This window comes from Solenopsis invicta, chromosome 4 (assembly GCF_016802725.1).
Source record: "Solenopsis invicta isolate M01_SB chromosome 4, UNIL_Sinv_3.0, whole genome shotgun sequence".
Classification (NCBI taxonomy): domain Eukaryota; kingdom Metazoa; phylum Arthropoda; class Insecta; order Hymenoptera; family Formicidae; genus Solenopsis; species Solenopsis invicta.
Window position 1 is genome coordinate 15241607 of NC_052667.1, and position 23221 is coordinate 15264827.

Sequence of the window (23221 nt, forward strand, 5' to 3'; positions counted from 1 at the left end):
GGTTACAACAATTAGTTCCCAAAAATTTCACTGAAGCGATTTAGAAAGACGGTCACGGTGGCGCCTAGATATAATGGGTGCTTTCCAACAAGAGTGCCACAGTGTGACACAGTGTCACACAGAGAGACACAGTGTAACACAGTTGTGTAGTCTAATTGGAACAGATAAGTTACCAAACACGGTCACTAGAGTGCGTAAAAGTCTGACTTACAATTAGTAAAAAACACAGATTCGAATTGAATCAGAAATCTATCCGTAGAAAATCCAGACCTGTTAAAGAAGGAATTTTACATTATCCAACGTAGGAATAACTTCTTTACAATGCCGACAAAAGAATAAACATGCAAATTAATCCGATGAAATACGCATAAATAATGAATAATCAACGAATGCATTGTTTCTTAGGCTTACAATTCTTTAAATAAAAATAATGAATATTGATTACCATCTAAGAATTCTGGGTCTGGTACGTTATTTTCGAACACGAAACATTTTTAGTAAAAATATAAGTCCATTGTGCTAATTTAAAAATGTAGTATGTAAAGAAACGAAAAGTTCAAACTATAATTTTAATTTTGTATGTTAAGGCGACAAAACATAACTGAACATGACTAAAATGTACCAGTACCACACTTGAAAATATAATTTATTTGCCCGATGTGTTGGCACTATTGATGGCCAAACTTAAGATTAAGCTGTGTTTTGCAGTGTCGCTCTGTGTCTCTCTGTGTCATAGTTGGAAAGCACCAATGTAGACACTGTGTTACACAGTGTCGCCTGTGTCTCTTGTTGGAAAGCACCCATAATGTCTGTGGCCGCACTCGACTCACGAGAAAATCCCCCGCGGCATGGCCACCTAGTGGAAGCCGCGCAAGCCGTGAAGGCGCGAAGACTGGCGTCGCGAAAAAGCTTTGATACATAGTACAAAATCTATGTTTAAGACTCAAAACCAAAGCAAATCGCTCGATTTTTGAGAGCACTGTAATATGTTTTTACGTGTAAAATAACTATTAATAATTGAATGTCTTGGATTTTAACCGTATTTGGTGTTTCTGAAATGATTTATAAATGTTTTTCATTTCATAAATAATATACGTTTTCAATAAACCTTTAAGTAGCTATACCGAATGTGTATAAAATACGTTTATTCGTTTAAATATTGCTGTAATAGAAACGTATAAATATAATTTACGCTTAAACTTTTTCTTAGACGAGATGATGATCTGAACTTTATTATTACGATTCGGACAGAACGAAAAAGGAATATCTATATAGTCACAGTATGCTTGAGGTTTATTTGTGAAGATGTGTGTGATACAAGACTGTACTTGTTATAATAATTGCAAAAGGAATATACTTATAAACGCCGCAGTGAACACATGTCTTCGGATCGCAGAGTGCAGACAGGAGAGAGAGAGCGCACATGAGAAGCTAGAGAGACGCCGCACACAGGCGATGTCGCTGCGGGCGCACACTTGCGCCTAGTTATCCATTGGAGACGCACAAAATATAGTTTGTTGTTGCTTATTATTTAACACTCCTCCTCAACAACAATATCCTTTAAGCCACCCTCTTTCCTTAAGAACTCTAACTTTATACGCTCAAGTGGCTTAGTTAAAACGTCTGCAATCATTGTGTCGGTTGGACAATATATATATCTAGTAATACCTGTGTCACTTAAATCTTTTACATAGTTGTACTTTGTACTAATGTGTTTCGTTCGCTTGCTATATTTGTCTCTATTGATTAATTTAATGCAACTTTGATTATCTTCAAATATTACAGTCGGTTGTGATTGTTTTTCACCGAAATCTTTTAACAAATTTCGCAGCCACACTGCCTCTTGACACGTTTCCGCGAGGGCGATATATTCTGCCTCCGTAGAGGACAACGCTACGCACGATTGTTTTTTACATGCCCAGCTTATTGTTCCGCCATTAAACTTAAATAGGTATCCGCTGTTAGACTTCCTGTCCTCGACATCCTGAGCCCAATCAGCATCTGAGTATCCGAGCAGAACGTCTTTTTCCTCCTTAATTAGTGAACCTAATATTAACTTTAAATTTTTTGTGTTTTTTAAATAACGCAGCACTCTCTTCGCTTCTAACCAATCAGTCTCCGTAGGACAACTCATTTTTCTACTTAATATTGACACACTCGCAGTTATATCTACTCTAGTATTGGTCGCTATATATATCAGTGCTCCGATTAATTTTTGGTATTGTTTCTTTTCTATTTTATTAGACTCGTCTTTTCCTTTTCCGTATCCTACGTCAAGTGGGATCTTGGATCCTTTCGCATCATCCATATTATAAGCTTTTAATAATCTTTCAATATAACCTGTTTGATTTATGTTATAAAAACCGCTTTTATCTTTCGCTATCTTAATGCCTAAGTAATAACTAATATTGCCAAGATTTGTTAAATCAAAATAATTACTTAACTTTTTATACATTTCCGATATACGCTTTATATTATCACTAGCTATGACAATATCATCTACATAAATCAATATATAAACTCTATCTTTATCTATTTGTTTTGTATACAGACATGAATCTACTTGGCTCTGCTTAAACTGATCATTAATAAAAATATCATTTAATTTGTTATTCCACACTCTGGCTGCTTGTTTAAGACCATAAATATTTTTATTTAATTTACATACCATATCCTTTTTAGTCTCTACCTCAAAACCTTTTGGTTGTGCCATATAAATTGTTTCCTCCAGAACTCCGTTTAGAAACGCATTTTTTACATCAAAATGCTGAACTTCCAATTGCTGCTTTCCTGCTACTGCCAACAGCGTCCTGAATGTAGTATGCCTCGCAACAGGAGCAAACACTTCCTCGTAGTCCACGCCGTATTCTTGACTGTAGCCTTGCGCAACCAGCCTTTCCTTGTACCTTATAACGTGTCCTTGTGCATCCGTTTTCGTCTTGTAAACCCATTTACAGCCTACAATATTTTTGTCCACCGGCTTATCCACCAGTGTCCAAGTATGAGCCTCCATAAGAGAGTCATATTCTTCACTCATACTTCTTAGCCATTCGGCACTTTTGGATGATCCTATTGCCTCTTCGTATGTATCTGATACTTTTTCTTCCTGTGTACAGTACGCTAAATATCTATCTGGTGGGACTCCTTTATTGTGCCGTTGTGATCTTCGTGGTTGATCTTCATTATTCTTCTCCTCCTGAATCGATGCTTTTTCTTTTTGTTGCTTCCGGCTTTCATCGTCCTTTACTATTTCTTCATTGTAATTACTTGTTCCTTCTTCATTGTGCTGTATTTTTTGTTCTTTCTTCATTTCGATGATTACTTCTTCTGAGTCATCCTCTTCTTCAGGAAAGTTGACATCTCGGCTTATTGTGACTTTGTTACTGTTTATATCTAATAACCGATATCCTTTGGCGTCTTCTGCATATCCTACAAATACGAATTCTTTTGCCTTCTCGTCTAACTTTTTTCTAAATTCTTTAGGAATGTGTGCGTATGCTTTTGTTCCGAATGCGTGTATATGCTGTAATGATGGCTTTTCCTTAAACCATCTTTCGTATGGTGTCATTTCTGTTGCTTTAGTATAAACTCTATTTTGTAAGTAGTTCGCAGTGCATACTGCTTCTCCCCAAAATTTGTTGGATAATCCGGCATCGATTAGCATACATCTTGCCATCTCCATTAAATATCTGTTTTTTCTCTCTGCTGTTCCGTTCTGTTCCGGTGCATAACCTACCGTATATTGTATTTCGACTCCCTCCTTCCGTAGAAAGCTTCTTAGGCTTAAATTTACATATTCCTTTCCTCGATCTGATCTGATGATTTTAGGCACTTTATTGAATCTCGTTTTCATGTTCCTTACAAAGTCTTGAATTTTTTCTGTTACCTCTGATTTGTGTTCAATGAGATATACAACTGTGTACTTGCTGTAGTCATCAATTAGAGTTAAAACATAACGCTTGTTACCAGGAGTCTTTGTCTGCATGGGACCACAGACGTCTGTGTGCACCAAATCAAGTATTTCTTCCGTTTTACTAAGAGATTTCTTTGGAAAAGGTTGTCTTGTCATTTTTCCTTTGATGCATGTTTGACACACTCCTCTTATGCCATAGTCTTTTAGCTTCAGTCCTATCACTAGGTCCTTTCTTTCCATCTCCTTTATCGCCTCTGGATCCCTATGTCCTAGTTTACGGTGCCACGTGTGTTGACAGTCCTTTTTGTGCCTATTTCCAATCATTAGCGCTTTATTTGAGCATAATTTATATAAGTTTCCATTTATATCCGCAGTAGCTACAGTGGCTTTATCTTTTGTAATGTGGCAACTATTTCCTGTAAATTTAACTTCAAGGCCTTTCTCCTAATTTTTTCACTGTTAGTAGACTTTCTTCTAGAGTGGGGACATATAGCACGTCTTTAACAAGAATTGAATTTTCTTTACCTTTGCTATCTTTGCAGATGAGGCGACCGTCTCCTATACCTTGCACGTCCGCACTATTTCCGTTTGCCAGCGTTATTACCTCATTTTTTCGTGCGTAAAATGTGTCGAAAAAGTTCTTGTCATTGCTCATGTGACTCGTAGCTCCAGAGTCAATGTACCAAGTACCCTTACTGCTGCTGCTGCTGCTGCTGCTTCGAGCACTGAAGCAAATTTGCGTATCTTTGCTTTCGTTGATAGCTTGATTCGCCTTTAGTGGTTTTTCTTTCGATGCCTTCCACTTAATGTACTTCCTGCAATCCCTTTTTAAATGACCCGGCTTTTGACAGAAGAAGCATGTGATATCCTTTACGTCCTGTTTCTGTGGTGTAGATTTTGTAAATTTCTTGAGCTGTGTTTTGAGCGCCTTGTCGTCTTGCTCATCCGTATGCTCTCTTGCGTTTTTTCGCCTCCTGTCTTCATCCAGAAGCTTACCTTTCACGAGCTCTATAGTTAGTTCGTCCTCTGACCTGGTCTCCAATGCTGTTATTAATGTATTGTACGATTCTGGCAGACTGCACAACATCAATGCTATTACCATCTTATCTTTCAATACTTCGCCTAACGCAGCTAATTGATCAGCCAAATTTAACATTGTATTTAAGTGACTTTCCATGTCACCACTTTCAGATAACTTTATACTACAAATTCTCTTAAATAAGAATACCTGGTTAGTCAACGTAGCTTTTTGATGGTAATTTTGCGCTTTCCACGCATCCTTCGCATTGTTCGTGTCCTTGATGTGCCTTAGTTGATCGTCCTCGATCAGCAAACCGATCGTAGCTCTCGCTTGCCTGTCCGCCTTTAACCACTGCGCGTTCGGTTCTGTCGGCGTAACCTCACCGATTGTATGCCACAGATCTTCCCGAATTAGTAGCAATTCGACTTTACACTTCCAGACTTGAAAGTTTGTGTTATTGAGCTTCGTAATGTTGAATCGTATATCAGACATTATGTTTCCTTTATGCCACGTAACCTGAGCCCATAACCTCTTAGACGAGATGATGATCTGAATTTTATTATTACGATTCGGACAGAACGAAAAAGGAATATCTATATAGTCACAGTATGCTTGAGGTTTATTTGTGAAGATGTGTGTGATACAAGACTGTACTTGTTATAATAATTGCAAAAAGAATATACTTATAAACGCCGCAGTGAACACATGTCTTCGGATCGCAGAGTGCAGACAGGAGAGAGAGAGAGCGCACATGAAAAGCTAGAGAGACGCCGCACACAGGCGATGTCGCTGCGCGCGCACACTTGCGCCTAGTTATCCATTGGAGACGCACAAAATATAGTTTGTTGTTGCTTATTATTTAACACTTTTATTAATATATTTAAAAAGGCTATTATACCTGGATATTAAATCCTATTTGTGATACGTTATTTAAAGGGACAACTTTTACAAATTATAAACGTATTTAAGAAACGTTTAATTAGTATATGATAGTATTTTGTAGTATTTTTATACGTGTTATAAATGTAAATACATTTCTGGCATTTTATAAACCATTTTTCAACGTATAAAATACGTTCCATATTATATATACGTAATAAGAACGATTATTATAAACGTATATTGCACTAACGTATAAAAACCGTTTTAACTATATACATATCTGCCACATACCTATACCTGTTTTATACCATACTTGCGTTTAATAAACGTATAAAACAATCCAGTTCTTATTGGGTTTATTGTGAATAGTCGACTAATAGTCATTTATATATTAACTATTAAAAGTAGTGTGCTGGTGATTATTCCAAATAACCCGATTATGAAATCAATAATCATTCCATAAAAGAACTATTGAGGCACGATTATTGCAAATAATCTCATTATGAAATCAATAATCACTGATTCAAAAACTATTAGGAAATGATTATTGAGAATAATCCAATCATTAGATGCTACATAATCACTATTAGAGAATGAATAATCACTGTTGTAAGTCAATAGTGATTATTGGCTTTCCAATAGTTGATATCCGTAAGGGATGAGTCAAAACGCGACAATTCAAAATGAAAATATTTTTTAATACGATTTACGTCAATACGATTTGTTAGAAAAATGTTACAAATGCATGTTTAACATTATTTGTTGAAAATTATATGATTTATATTGTATAACTGTATCAAGATAATTATTATTTATTCAAAATATTCAAGAAATGATTTTATCAAAATCAATTTTTTTTAAATATTTTTATTTTATTTTTTATTTTTTATTATTTGCAAAAACTGTGAAAATAATCCTTGAAATAAAATACACTACCCACCAAAAAAAGCGGCACACTAAAAATTTAGGAAAAATTTACCAAATTTTAAACGCTTGTAAAACAGAAAATATTTATGATACAGGGCTGTTTCAAAAAAGGAGGATTAAAGCTTGAAACCAGTACTTTGAGAAACTTTTAATGCCGATTAAGTGGCATGATTAATTTGCTAATAGCCGATGATAGAACGAAAACTTGCAAAATTGATAAATAGAACGTTTCTAGAGTTGTGTGGAGTGAAGCAGTTGACGTAACTCAATGAGGTAAAAAGCGCGTGAAAGTTCGAATTTTTCTATTCAAAATGCGATTTTGCGGAACTCGATACGATAATTTTTCGTTAAGTTATGCCAATTTGAATAAAAGTTGTTTTTTAGGAGATAATAATGAATTATGAATTGCAATGTCGCCGTTATCAATGTAAATTACTACAATTTTGTCCAAGACATGTTGGTTTAAAAACATATCTGTGTGTGTGTGTGTATGTGTGTGTGTGTGTGTGTGTGTGTGTGTGTGTGTGTGTGTGTGTGCGTGTGCGTGTGCGTGTGCGTGCGCGTGTGTGTGTGTTTGTGTGTGTATGTTTGCATACCACAAGGATAAGGACTCCGTGCTTTGTCAATTCTACAGTATTTAAAGACTCCAAATGCGTGAGCACTTGGATTCTTCTGAGAAGGAGAGGGAGAGAGGGAAGGGGGAAGGGGAGAAAGAGAGAGAGAGAGAGAGAGAGAGAGAGGGAGAGAGAGAGAGAGGGAGAGTTTAAATAGGAATGTGCTATCCGTGTACTTTTGTCAGTTATTTAAGCGCAAGAGGCGCTCACGGAAACACCCGCGTGTAACAGTGAGTCGCACCGCCCCTATCTACCACTTGTATCCGTCATACGCTAATTCTTCTTGTAACTTGAAAACTAAGCTTTGGACAAATTCTTGCAAAAGGAAAAATTGTTTCAAAATTCGATTACAAATTTGCTAGCTTTGGGATCAATATGTTATTTTAAATCCTGCATATATGTGTGCGTGCGTCACCCCCCCTTTTTTTAACGGGGGGTAAATGCTCATTGCACCCCGGATTGGCTAGACCACGGGAGTGTGAGACTCGGGACGCAATACTCTCACCGGCACAGACCGCTTACGCGGCAGAAAAGAAGCGAGCCCGGCCCGCCTACCCACTTAAAACCCACCGAGCCCATCTCACCCCAGTGTGGAGGGACCGGGATAACTAGGTATTTGCCAACATCCCTCCATAGGGGGTCGGAGCGGAGCTCCCCGGCGCCAGTTCGTCGAGTTGGAAGTCGGGCTTTGCTGGCTCAGCCGAGATACGCAGCTGAGTGGGCCTAGCCCGACCCCGGGGGGAACGTCGCGATGCGTTCCGAACCTTCCCCCGCGCTCATTTAGGGCCATGGGACCGCACCCGGCATTTCGCCGGTGCGAACCCCACGCCCAGAGACAAGCGGTTGCTGCCGCCCGCCCCGCCTACTTCCGTCCATCGCGCTCTACATGGCCGGGCCGGGCGCCAGGGGAGTGAAAACCTCTCCTAGCGCTTGGCCCTATCAGCCTGGGCCCCGTCCCGTTGCATCCCCCGAGCGCTAGGGGCAGCTAGGGGGCGGGCACCCGAGGGGCGGCACTCATCGCCGCTTTCCCCTTGCCGAGGACGGGCGGCCCCGGGGAGGGGGCACTAGACGCACCTTCCTTAGGCCTCTCCATCCTTGAGACCTTACACCCCCTCCTCTCCCTCTGCGGGAGTTGGGGGGGAGGGGTGAAAGCATCACCCTGGCCTCGGGGAGATTCTCTCCCGGTGCGCGGTTAGCGACGCCGTCCGCGTCATCCACGCTCTCCACGCACGTGGTTTTGGGCGGTGGGAAATCTACTCTGGACTCCGAGGAGGATCCCGACAGCCCAGCGTTCTCAGCCCGAGGAGGCCCTATCGACAGGGGCCCTCTCCGCTAGAAACGCACCCCCCGCGGCAGCAACTGACTCCGCCGGTCCGTCGCCCCCGACGGCCTGAGTGCCGTGAGCAGCGCCGGCGTCCGGCGGAGACGGAGGCCGCTCTACCTCCATCTCTTCCGCCTTCCCCGGACCCGGGGTAGGGGGAAGGGGCCCCCCAATCATCCTTCGCTTGGGGGGGATTTTAGGGCAATTCGGACCACCCGGACGGTGGTTGGCTGCCCTATTTCGGTTTACACACTCGGGACAGTGCGGCTGATTTGCGTACTGAGCCCGAGTGTGGTCCTCTGCCCCGCAGTTAAAGCAGCCTCGGGCCCGGTCCGTGTAACCGGGACACCGGTGCTGCATATAGCCCTGAGCCAGGCAACGGTAGCAACGCTGAGGAGGTGCCTTAAGCGCCTCCACGCGTGCAGCCGCCCAACCCAGGGCCACTCGCCCTACCTTGGCGAGTTTTGCAGCTGCCGCGACCGGGCACTGTGCGATCACAGAGCCCATGCCCCGGCGGCCGCTAATCACGCTCCCCATCTTTATGTCGGCGGCGCTGCAGGAGCCGGCGTCAGTCAGTGCAGCCGCCACCTCCTCTGGCGTGGTCGAGTCGAGGAACCCAGACACACGAACCCCCACCTTACGCATAGGGCAGGTAATCCGGATGCCCGGGCCCCCCGCCAGTCGCGTCATTTCCGCTGCGAGGCGCACCGCCGCCGGTCGGCTCTCCGAGCCGGGAATCTCCAGGAAAACGCCCCCGGCCTGGGATAACCAAAACTTGAAGCCCAGTTCGGGCTGAGAGAGGATTTCCCTCAAGTCAATCGCCGCCCTGGATTTCTGCATAACGTCGGTGTAGGAGGCGACCCCCGGGTCCACTGTAATCGCAAACACGGAGGACTTCGGGATCCGCCTCTCCACCTTGCCAGGGGCAGCGGTCCCCGCCTGAGACGGCGGCGGACCCCCCCCGGATTCCCCTCCCTTGGTACCCTTTTTCTTTCTCTTATTTTTCTTTTTCTTGCTGGGTTGTGACCCCGGAGAAGGGGGGCGCGGCAATACCGCGCCCGCTCCCAACGAGGAACCAGCAGCACCCGGCCGGGAAAGGGAACGACCCCGGCCGCTCTTCGAGACTGCGGGAGCGGGGGCCGGCTTCGGCTCCCGCGGAGCCCGATCCCCCATGACCCTCCTTACCCGTTTCGCTCCAGCGCCGGCCAGGGAGGAGGCCGGAACAGCCCCTCTCCTCAACCCGCGCCAGGCGCTTCTCCAGCTCCCCCACCGAGCCCGACAGCTGCCCCAGCAGCCCGAGCACCCTCTTCTCGAAAGAAGAGGGGTCGGGAACAGGGACAGCCGCCGAAGTCGGCGGGGAGCGGGACGAACCCCCCCATCGCTCCGGAACGCAGCCGAGGGCCCCGATTGGAACACGAGTACTCTTCTTGCGACCCCCAACTGCCCCCGTAATTCAGCAACCTCGGCGCGAAGGGATCGGATCTTCTCCTCGCGCGCCGCTGCCGAGACTTTCTCCTGCCCGTCATCTCGCCCGAGGCGGCCCATGGCCCGATAGGCCAGAGTCATCACCATACATTTCTTCATTTGCCCGGACAAGGCACCATGCATTTCTAGCTTGGTGCACTTTGTCCGGACAATCTCCACCTCCTGCAGCCATCCGGCCAAGCCGGCCAGATCGGTCGTTGTGCTACGGGAGATCACCTCCAGCTCCCGATTCAACTCCCGTCTCTGTTCGGGAGTAAACAGCGTCGGGGGTATCTTGATGCGCTGCCTAGGCCGCGCATTAGACCCCCCCGGCGTAAGCTCTCCCCCCGACTCAGAGCTACGTATAATGTTAACCCTGAGTCATCGGGTCATAAATCTTTCCAGGAGCACTCCCTGGAGGCGGTCTTCTATGTCCGCCCTGTCCGAAGGCGAAGACGGAGACCTAAGAGGTCCTGTCCCGTCCAGACGGGGACGACCACGAGCCCGCTTCCTCCTTGGCTGATCCCGGGATTCGGGTGTCACACCCGGAATATCCTGGGTGACCACAACTTCCTCCACGGGATCAGTTGGAGGAGCGACCGGCTCCCTGAGGTCCCCGGTTATATCTCCCCCCTCTTCCTCGCACCGACCCGTCCCCGCGGGTGTACCCTGAGAAGGTTCATTGGGTGAGTCATGTCCACCCTCTCCACCCAGGCCACCCCCGCGGGGGCGGATTGGCGAGCGCGAGCGGCGCTTCCCCACATCCCCGCCATGCCCCCCGACGTCCGCCTCGCGGCGTCCGTCGAGCGACCGGACCGGAGACGGGGGCCGCGGATCGGGCCCGCCATCAAGGCCTTGTCAACCGACGTCCGCCTTGCGGCGTTTGCCGGATGGTCGGCCCGAATGCTCTCCAGTGAGCGGCACGGAAGCCATGGCCTGAATGGCCGGCTCCACCACGGGCCGTCCGCTGGGCAGCGAGGCCGTCTTCTTCCCGGTGTCCGAGGCGGGGGCCTCGGCTCGTTGAGCCGGCTCGATCCCACACCCGTCGTTCGAGGAGGAGACGTGCTTCCCATATTCCGAGTCGGAGAAGGTGTCCCCCGATCGGTCGCTCTCTTCGTCGGAGAAGCTGAGGTCATCGTCGGTGCCAGCGTTCAACACGGCGTCGATCCGCTCCAACTCCCTCAGCTCCTCCTGTGTCGCCCGATTGACGTCGGACCCGTAACGCTCCCGCAGCTGCGAGAGACGCGCCAAGCGCGCCGCCGAACGGGTGTTACGAGGTTTGCCCTCGGTTGTCGCCACAGTAGCCCTATAGTCGGCGGAGCCTGTGGGCACTCCGCTCGACCGCCCGTTGTTCGATGACGACAGTGGGGAGCCCGGGACACTAGCCTCCCCCCTGTTGGCCCTGGGGTGTCCGATCACCCCTGCGCGGTAATTCTTTCTTTTCGTCGTCCATAAAAGTCATAAGTGGGCTCTTGTTTAACGAGGGGAACCCCACTCTTGCCCCGGAGCCTACTCAAGTCGACGTCCGAGGACCGTCGGCCCGAGGTCGCTGTGGACGACGAGTCATCCAGGGAGGGGGGGAGACGGCCCGGGGAAGCCCCAGACGAGCGCAAGCACCCGCCAGTGACCACCCCGGACCGGCACCCCCACCTCGGCAGCACACTGCCAACCAAATAAACACGTTGACGTCTGGGACACGAGGCCCCGCTCCGCTGTTACACGGAGCGACACCTCGCGCCCCAAACGCCACCCTTGGATTTTTTATAGAGGTTTACTCCTCGCAGCCCGGGCGGTGAGGCCCAGGCCCCCGGTCCATCCTGCACGTAATTTTAGCACGTGATGGATTACGATGTGTTAGCTCGGGCGCCAGGATCGCTGAAATCCTTGAATATGCGGCCTACGAGAGACCGCAGACCCCCTAGCGAGCTTAGGAACCGCAAAAACGCCAATTCCTGTATCTGGAGTCGATCCGCAGCCTCGGGGAGCCCCGAAACGACTTCAGACCCTTACGAGAATTTTAAATCACCCTGTATATATATATATTTTTGTTTTTTTTTTTTTAGAAAGCAGCTTGATACAGACACTTTGTCATATCGTTATATGTATTAGTTTGAGGAAACAGAAATCCATTATTTATGAACATACGTATGTACATACGTAATGGATTTCTTTTTCCTAAACCTATTTAATATATATAGGGCAGAGTGGAGTATATTGGTTCGTGTTCCAAATAGGACTTTGAATTTAAATGAATACGATTAAGCAGATATGTCATTTATAATGTAAAGTCCTTATAAAACATCGAATATGTGACATCAGTTTTCTGCCATAACGTTCATAATAGAATAGATGTTAATGTGTATTTTCAGCCAGAAATGCAGAAATTTTTAAGAAATAGAATTTCCTTGTAAATTGTTGTGTAAAAGATGTATAAATTTTGAAAGATAATTTAATTAACTCTTAAACACACCGATCCCGTAAAATACGTAAACACATTTTCAGATCTGAGAGACTTTTTCAATTTAAGAAGTTATAACTTTGGTTTTAATCAACATTTTTCAACGGTCTTTTTTTTCACATAATAGTTCCGAATCTCAGAAATGTGACTGCATAATTGGCATTGTCGAGAAATGATTTATTGTTAAGTTATAAAAGAAAAACCATTAAGCAGAAATTCTTAAGGAATTTCAAATACGGCGTTCTAGAGTTAAAGAGTCATACTTTCAATAAAAATTATGGTATTGTAATTTTTTTTAAAAGTATAAAGGTATAACAAGGAGAATATGAGATATTTTTGGGTGTCTCAAAATTCATTTTTTTTAAAATCATATTTTTGTAACAAGAGACTTTACAATACGGCGTTTCAAAGCTAAAGAGTCATACTTTCAAAAAAAAAAAAAATATGTCTGCCGTTTCTATTAAAAAATATATTTACGTAATAAGGCGAATATGAGATATTGTATGATTCTTAATGAACTCAAGGTGTTTAAAATTGAAAATTGATGTGTTTTATAATATATTTCGGATCCTACGCAGAAGTTCTCTTTTTCATGGCACTATATTAACTTTAAACAGAGTAATATACGCGAACGGACCTGTTTAAACGTGTTTTGTCTAGTTTTTTTTTACATAAGATTATTCATAAAAAAGTTTTATTCACACACTATATGGATTTCATTGATTCTAACAAAACTTTGCTGTCGTACCGTTCGAATTCTAGTTGACCAAAAAAGTTGATCAATTATATCAATCGAAACAGAAGATTTCAAATTTCTTTTTACGTTTTGGTTTGAACCTCCTATTTCATTTCGTTTTCGCACAGCAAATGTTCGAAACTTCATATGTGATCTCTTAGACTCACTTATGTGTTTAAGGATTAAAAAGTATAGAATTTAAAAATATGAAGCGTTTTTTAATCATTTTTACGAATTATTTTGAAATTTGTTCCAAAGTTTGAAAGGCTTTATATACAAATCTGATCTTTACATTAAAATTGCAACCTGATCGTATCACTAATGATCAACCGACCAGATCTGGTTCTAGAGAAATGTTAAATCAGTAAAATATTTCAGTCATCAGATTTGGAATAATTTAATTTTATTCAACTCTATATAATTGTTATCATTTTTTTCTGAATAAAATTTTGACTGTTAACTCGCTTGTTTTTACTCAAAAATAAAAAAAAATATATTAAAATTGTTTAAAATTCTATCTAAAAGTCGATAAAAATAAGTATCCAATTTGAATCAGGAGGTGGTTTGATTTGGAATAAGCGGAAAAAGTGTTTTTATATTTTCCGTTATAGTTCAATCATCTCACAGGTGAGATACGCAAAGAAATTAAAACTGAAGGACATCAAATTATCTTTCCAATGACACCTTTAGTTTTACGATCGAACTTTCTATACTACGCCTTATAAAGAACAAAAACTGTAGATAGGTCTGATTTACCTTACTCTTATTTATAGGGTGAACCTTAATGGTTGAACTAGGTTTTTATCCTATGAAAAAAATTATCAACTTCAGCAGCGGCTGCAGTTTGGCTTTATACGAAACTTAAACGTGTATTTGTCTTCATCTTTTTTTTAAATAAATAAAGACTGATACTTATTTAAATCTCGCTTAAAGCCAAAATAATTTTGCGCAGTCGGGCCTAAATTGATTAGACGTGTCAATAATTTCTCTCATAGAGTAAAAACTAGATTCAGCCATTCAGATTTACCCTGTATATAATAAATGCAATAAAAAATTATTTATATGCAATTTCCTTTACTCATTATCAATATTTTAATATGATATTGTATTTCAATTTTCAGAAACTTTTCCAGTGATAAGTGTAAAAAATGTTTATGTACTGCCTGGTTCTCCAAAGTATTTTAAGCCTGCTTCAGATGCAATAATTTCTCGTTTGAAAGGATGCACGCCATTATACTTGGAACATATAGATATTCAATTGAGTGAATTGGCAATAATAGATATTTTAGATAAACAAGCAAAACGGTGGGATGGTAAAGTAAAAATTGGCAGCTATCCTCAATTAGAATTGCAAACACCTTTTACGACAATCACCTTGGAAGGATCAAAAGAAACAGTTGTAGAAGCAAAAGAGGAGCTTTTGTATAATTTGCCGATACAAAAAATTATGAATTTGAAACATAAATTCAGTCGTTTTCAAATGAATGTCGTGCTGGAAAATAGTAAAAACGAAGTGCATATTAAATGTGCATTAGACATATTAAATGAATGTTATGAAAGGTACACACGTGTATTAATACATTATATTTGAATATATGTGTGTGTGTGTGTGTGTGTGTGTGTGTGTGTGTGTGTGTGTGTGTGTGTGTGTGTGTGCGTGTGTGCGTGTGTGTGTGTGTGTGTATGTATGTGTGTATGTATGTATATGCATTCAGTTTGCAACACATCTTATACAACATATATCAATTATATTGCAGTAATATGACGAGTTACAATGAAATATTATAAAAATTTTACAGAAATATTACATTGCGATACATCACAATAATATCACAAAAATCACAAAAATATTTCTGTATTTTATAATGTTGTTCTTTATTCTGTCCTATGTAGTGTTTTAATTACCAGAAATATAAGACTGCTGCGTTTTCTTGTTGGCGGTATCGTATATTGCTCTGCTATAATATATTTTGTAATATTTGTGTAATATTACAGTGACACATGATTTTGAAATATTACTGCATTATTGCATAAATATTACAGTATAACAGAGCTGTACGCGACACCGCCAACAAATAAACGCGGGAACTTTTTATTTCTCTTAATTAAAACATTAGAATAGAATAAATGACATTATAAAATTTTCCAGCTATGTTTGAACAAAATAATAAAATGTCTTTTGAAAATAAACAAGCGGCTCAGAAATAAAAGTAAACAAATTTATGTATAATATCAGAAGTGCAAAATATTTCTAAAATATATATTAGATTATTTGAAAAGTTTGTTTCAAATTTTTTATGTAAGGATAAAATATTTTACTCTTCTACTGAGGATGAGGTGAAGATAAATCCCACGGCACAGCCGTTTGCGCTACATATTTGCTTCAATAAAGTTTAATGTTCTATGTAAGATTTTATATAAAAAATTGAACTTTATTGAAGCAAATATGTAGCTCAAACGGCCATGCGGTGGAATTTAGCCCTACCTTGTCCCCACCACTTGACTACCGCCTGACAACCGTCTCCGAGTTGGAAACGCTGAATTGCGACGTGAGGTTTGATCTTATCATAGTGAAAGACAACTTTGTGTCTGTTGATCACTTTAAGACTCTTTCGTGAAACAGCAGCCTTCAATTCGCCCAGCTGGAGGCTGTACTTTATTGCATAGGTCTCGTTTGATTGAAGAAGAATACTTTCTTAAAATTTTGTTACGGAGGATTTCACGCTTTCCCTTTTTGCGATCGTGCAATAAGTTTTTTTCAAGCGAAATTGTGCAACGATTGCCGACAAGTAATAAGAAACGTTTGTTCTGCGTGTTTTGTGTTTCATTTCTTAGAGATGAGACGCGATTTGGGTTAATCTTGATCTTGTCTCAAATAGTCTCGATAATCAAGTCTCGGTTTCGTCACATGATCTCGATGTGCCGCACGGCGCAGGTATCATAGTAGGAGGCGAGCTGTGCGAGGAAGCTTTAACTTGTCACAGAATGCTTGTTTTTTTATTCTATATTTTTTATTGTCATTTGTTTAATCTAAATTCTAAAAAACTCATATGCAAAGATACTAATTACTTACGCAATATTTACCTATTTATATTGTATATAATTAATTATTAATAATATTTTTTAGAATTAGGTAGTAACGAGTTAAAAAGTTAGAAGTTAAATAATAATGTTAAAAAGTTTATAACTTTTAAATTTAACTAAATATATTTGAAACACGTAAACTTTAACTTTTAATACTTTTTTAAGTTAAAAATTTATTTATGTAAAACAAACAAATTTAAAAAAAAATTACATTAAAAAGACAATATTTCTTTGTTATTTTATATAAACTTAATTTAAAAATAAAATTAATTTGTTTGATAATCCATATTATGAGTACAATTGTTTTAAGTAGTCTAATTTTTGAAAACTTACAAATTTCTAATTTAATGTTTTTCAAAATTAATTTTTAATTTAACTTAGTTTAGTTGTAATATTATTTTTAACTAGCTTTTTGTCTATATAACTTTTAACATAACTAAATTAATTTTATTAACTTTACATGAAAGGTATAGTAGAAAATCATAAAATAAACCGAGATCAGAGTCTAGGTCCGGTCTTGTCATTAAAATTTAGTCTCGGTCTTGTTTTATCTTGTCTCATCTTACGATTCATCTCGTTTTGTCTCAATTTTTTAAAGTGTTGATGAAACATTCTTCGTGTTTATTTCGGGCAGACGATAATAAAACGAGAAAAGTGTCTCGAGAAAAGATGTAAAAACTCGGAAATTCATGCAATAATGTCTAAACCGGATATTACAAAAACTAGGGCCAATAACAGTGCGATGGCTCGCATCCTCTTCTAAAATTTGTTATAGATGAAAGATTTTATTCCTATTTCACCAATGTAGATTAACTTTGATCTCAGTTTAATTTTATCTTTTTTTAATTTTAAGAATTGGAAAAAGATAGAGTAAGTTAAACTAAAATCACAGTTAATCTACATTGGTGGAAATAGGCATTAATGTGTTAATTTAAATTAAGAAGAATGTGTAGATGTCGCGCTTGATTTAGTTTTTTTCCAGTCCCCTCCGACTCGAGCTTTTGCCCGTTCCGTTAATGACCAAAAAATTGTAGGTGGCGATACTGTCTAGTTGGCCGTAGGAACCCTCGAGAGAGGGATTGGACAAACCGCCGCCATTACAGGGATATAGGAAATGTAGATAATTAGCGCGGCAGTATTTAAATGCATTTGTATTAATATTTATTGAAAAAACTGGTACTAAAACAGTATCTATTTTATCTTCTGTAGTGTAAGTAGATAATTATATAATATAATTATCGAGTTTATAATGTTAGCGTATAGATGGGAACAGTTCAAAAGCCTTTTTATAAATTAAATAAAATTTAACCTTTAATATTCCTTACGGAAATGGACTATTGTAACTATTAGTAAAGCTATTAATAAAACTATTGAATTATTCGTCATAGTTTTTTCACGGATTATTGGGACAAACTATTACACAGAACTATTGAAAAATTATTTGAGCCCAATAGTCACTACGATTTATATAGTCATATAAAATATGTATTGATAAATCAATAATTAAACGTAATAAATTATAGTTTCCAAAAAAATATTTCTTTTTTTTTTGTTCAAAAGGATTAAATAAAGATTAAATTTGAATTAAACATTTATGTACAAGATTTAATAACAACACAAATTGTTATTTTTACATGTAAAAATATAAAATTTTATGTAGAACAGCGAACCACATACACATCACATTTGAAAAAAAAACGAAAGCAAAATTTGTCTCGAGGTTACAACAACTAGTTCCCAAAAGTTTCACTGAAGTGCGATTTAGAATGATGGTCACGGTGGCGCCTAGATATAATGGGTGCTTTCCAACAAGAGTGCCACAGTGTCACACAGAGAGACACAGTGTAACACAGTTGTGTAGTCTAATTGGAACAGATAAGTTACCAAACACGGTCACTAGAGTGCGTAAAAGACTGACTTACAATGAGTAAAAAACACAGATTCGAATTGAATCAGAAATCTATCCGTAGAAAATCCAGACCCGTTAAAAAAGGAATTTTACATTATCCAACGTAGGAATAACTCCTTTACAATGCCAACAAAAGAATAAACTTGCAAATTAATTCGATGAAATACGTATGAATAATGAATAATCAACGAATGCATTGTTTCTTAGGCTTATACAATTTTTTAAATAAAAATAATAAATATTGATTACCATCTAAGAATTTTGGGTCTGGTACGTTATTTTCGAACACGAGACATTTTTAGTAAAAATATAAGTCCATTGTGCTAATTTAAAAATGTAGCATGTAAAGAAACGAAAGGTTCAAACTATAATTTTAATTTTGTATGTTAAGGCGACAAAACATAACTGAACAAGACTAAAATATACCAGTACCACACTTGAAAAAATAATTTATTTGCCCGATGTGTTGGCACTATTGATGGCTGACACGGCAAAACTTAAGATTGAGCTGTGTTTTGCAGTGTCGCTCTGTGTCTCTCTGTGTCATAGTTGGAAATCACCAATGTAGACACTGTGTTACACAGTGTCGCCTGTGTCACTTGTTGGAAAGCACCCAATACCTGTGGCCGCACTCGACTCACGAGAAAATCCCCCGCGGCATGACCACCTAGTGGAAGCCGCGAAGGTGCGAAGACTGGCGTCGCGAAAAAGCTTTGAGACATAGTACAAAGTCTATGTTTGAGACTCAAAACCAAAGCAAATCGCTTGATTTTTGAGAGTACCGTAATATGTTTTTACGTGTAAAACAAATATTAATAATTGAATGTCTTGGATTTTAACCGTATTCAGTGTTTCTGAAATGATTTATAAATGTTTTTCATTTCATAAATAATATTTCAATAAACCTTTAATTAGTTATACCGAATGTGTATAAAATACGTTTATTCGCTTAAATATTGCTGTAATAAAAACGTATAAATATAATTTGCGCTTAAATTTTTATTAATATATTTAAAAAGTATATCATACCTGGATATTAAATCCTATTTTTGATACGTTATTTAAAGGGACAACTTTTACAAATTATAAACGTATTTAAGAAACGTATTTAATTAGTATATGATAGTATTTTATAGTATTTTTATACTTGTTATAAACGTAAATACATTTTTGGCATTTTATAAACCATTTTTCAACGTATAAAATACGTTCCATATTATATAAACGTATACTGCCCTAACGTATAAAAACCGTTTTAACTATATACATATCTGCCACATACCTGTATCTGTTTCATACCATACTTGCGTTTAATAAACGTATAAAACAATCCAGTTCTTATTGGGTTTATTGTGAATAGTCGACTAATAGTCATTTATATATTAACTATTAAAAGTAGTGTGCTGGTGATTATTCCAAATAACCTGATTATGAAATCAATAATCATTCCATAAAAGAATTATTGGGGAACGATTATTGCAAATAATCTCATTATGAAGTCAATAATCACGCATTCAAAAACTATTAGGAAATGATTATTGCTAATAATCCATTAGATGCTACATAATCACTATTAGAGAATGAATAATCACTATTGTAAGTCAATAGTGATTATTGGCTTTCCAATAGTTCATTTCCGTAAAGGATCCCAGATAGCCATGCAAAAATAAATTTTGAGCAAAGCATGTTACGACTTTTGATGGCAAAAAAGCAATAAATTTTATAAAGTGTTTGTTATATTTGATGTCGATAAACTATTGTAAAAAATATGACAAAATCTTGCTAATCCACACAGCACATGTGACATTTTTCAATCCTAACCTTCCTATTCCTAATATATGTCTAATATTCCTCTATTGTGCGCAGGCCTTAACGGAAGTTTCCCTCTAATGGCGACAGCTAATCCGCATCCTCCACTGCGTTGTCCGATCCTTCTCTTGAAGGTCCCTAGTTAGCTAGTGGGTCCGTAGTGGGGGTATATTATTTTCTTATTATGGAATCGACTTTTAAGAGCGATGTCTTTATTGTTATGTTGTTATTTTGAGTATAATATATAATATACCAGGTGTATGCATAAGTTTTTTCCGGTTTCACTAAGAGATGGCGCCAGCGAAAAGTACGCAGCGTATTAATTTGACACATACGTCATTTTGTTCGTCTGACATAGAACTACAAACACACACAAGTTGAGTACGCCAAAAACTAGCATCTTTGTTTTATTGTTCAGTGATCATGTCGAGTTTTGTGCCTGAAAAACAACATTTGCGGCACGCATTGCTTTTTTTATTTAATCAAAAGAAAAAAGCTGTTGAAAGTCATTGTTTGCTGGTAGAAACATATGGTGAACACGCTTCATCGATTAGAACATGTGAGACATAGTTTCAATTTAAAAGTGGTGATTTCAATGTGAAAGACAGTGCGCGCTCTGGTAGACCACAAAAATGCGAAAACGAGCAATTGTAGGAGTTATTGGATGATAACCCAACTCAAACTCAACGGCAATTAGCAGAAGCATTACATGTATCACAAGAAACAATTAGCAGACGTTTACGAGCAATGAGAAAGATCAATAAACTCGGTAAATGGGTCCCACACAATTTGAATGAACGTCAAATGGAAAATTGCAAAGTCACTTGTGAAATGCTGCTTCAACGCCACGAAAGGAAATCATTTTTGTATCGAATTGTGACGGGTGACGAAAAATGGATTTATGTTGAAAACCCGAAACGAAAAAAATCGTGGCTTTCACCTGGCGAAGCCGGTCCATCAACACCAAGGCCACCAAATTGCTTCGGCAAGAAGACCATGCTCTGTGTCTGGTGGGACCAGAGCGGTATTGTGTATTATGAACTCTTGAAGCCCGCCGAAACCGTTAATACACAACGCTATCGCCAACAAATGATTAATTTAAACCACGCATTAATCGAAAGACGACCGGAATGGGCCAGAAGACATGGCAAAGTGATTTTGTTACACGACAATGCGCCGTCTCACACAGCAAAACCAGTGAAAGACACCTTAAAATCTCTTGGATGGGACATCTTTCCGCACCCGCCGTACTCCCCAGACCTGGCACCATCTGACTATCACCTCTTCGCATCAATGGGACACGCGCTCGCAGAGCAGCACTTCAGCAATTTTGAGGAAATTAGAAAATGGCTCGATAAATGGTTTGCCGCAAAAAAGCAGTTTTTCTGGCATGGTATTCATAAATTACCTGAAAGATGGGCGAAATGTGTAGAAACCGATGGCCAATATTTTGAATAAAAAAAAAATTAATTTCCCTTGAAAATTACGTGTTTTTTTTTACCAAAAAACCGGAAAAAACTTATGCATACACCTGGTATAAATTAATTTATACAGAAAAGTTGAACTACGCAACGATAATGATACTAAAGGTTAGTTTATGCAGGCCGTAACCGCTAATTTATGCCGGAATCTGTAAGAAATTGACCAATCATAATCGACTTATAGAAGAATAATCAACTATGATTGGCCAATTTCTTACAGATTCCGGCATAAGTTAGCGATTGCGACCTGCATAAACCAACCTTAAGAGTTACAAAATAAACTAATAGAAGCAACTAAAGCGATGAATATTCTTTTGCAGTGATTTTGTTTAAAAAAGTGAAAAAAGTAATAAAATAATGAAATAAAATGATAAAATATTGTAAAATATTATTGTATGATGTTAGTCTGTAACGTCTGTAAATATAAATTTATTCATTTTCAAAAGTTTTCATAATAAAAATAATTATCTAGATAACATAGAGAATTTACAAAGAATTAAGTCGTATGTTATTAATTCTGAGTTTATTTTCAGATGCAAAAAAAATTTTCTAAAAAGCTCAGAGAAAAAATTCTTGTCTTATCTGAAAACAAGTTTAAAATTGATGATGTATGGCTTATTAATTCTTTTGAATTTCTTTCTAACTCTCTGTACTTTCTGAGAATATAATAAAATATACAAAATATTTTTATTACAATTAATCTTTTATGTTTTACAAAATTAACTGAACGCGGTAGCACATGGAAAATATACAAGAGTCAGAGGGGGTTCGTTTTTTTGTTCTTCACTTTTTTGGTATATTCCGATCGGTGTTAGTTTGGCCAGAGAGGAACCTAAGAAGTGCCATGCTGGCTTCTTATAACGCTAAAGTTCCCGGCGCACTAATGACGCACATCCATTTAGGCCGGAATATGAATTAAAATTACATCCATTTTGCGACACTGTCAATAAAAATGGTTCAAGTCTGTGCTAAAATCATATAATAGTGGTACCCCCACTACATGATTTTAGCACAGACTTGAACCATTTTTATTGACAGTGTCGCAAAATGAATGTAATTTTAGTTCATATTCCGACCTAAATGGATGTGCGTCATTAGTGCGCCGGAAATTTTAGCGTTATAAGAAAAAGGCCGGCATGGCATCTCTCACGTTCTTCTCTGGTTTGACTTTTTTTTTCTAAAAATTGGCAGCCATGTATGGTAACTAAACGGAGAAGTGTCCCGCATTAATCATTTAACTTGCAAACATTGTAATAAATTATGGATGCTGTGTTAATCCAGAAAAAGATGTCAAAAATGTACTTTTTAGAGATACAAGATGATAATAAAACTTATAATTTTTTGGTCCTAAAAGATATTAGTGATATAGCTGATAGTGATAAATATTGTAATAAATGATTACAAAAACAAAATTTTTTTTATAATTTTTATTTTTTCAGATTTATCATAAATAGAAAAATTTTTAATTATGCAAAAACAAAAATATCTCGAGTTATTTAATAAAAATAAATCTACAAAAACTAAAACATATGATAAAAAAGTATTAAAATTTCAAATCAATACTATACAACTTTATATATCAAATGATATTTATGATATTTA

The 23221-nt window shown here is 39.1% G+C and overlaps 1 protein-coding gene across 2 annotated transcripts in view; it reads left to right on the plus strand.

The window, feature by feature from the left end:
* LOC105196714 (FAD synthase) overlaps positions 1 to 23221 on the plus strand; it is a 261018-nt gene that overhangs the window by 161515 nt on the left and 76282 nt on the right. For both annotated transcript variants that reach the window (XM_039448481.1, XM_039448480.1), the window contains exon 4: positions 14458 to 14896. In XM_039448481.1, coding sequence (XP_039304415.1) covers positions 14458 to 14896 — 439 coding nt within the window. The remainder of the gene's footprint in view (positions 1 to 14457; positions 14897 to 23221) is intronic.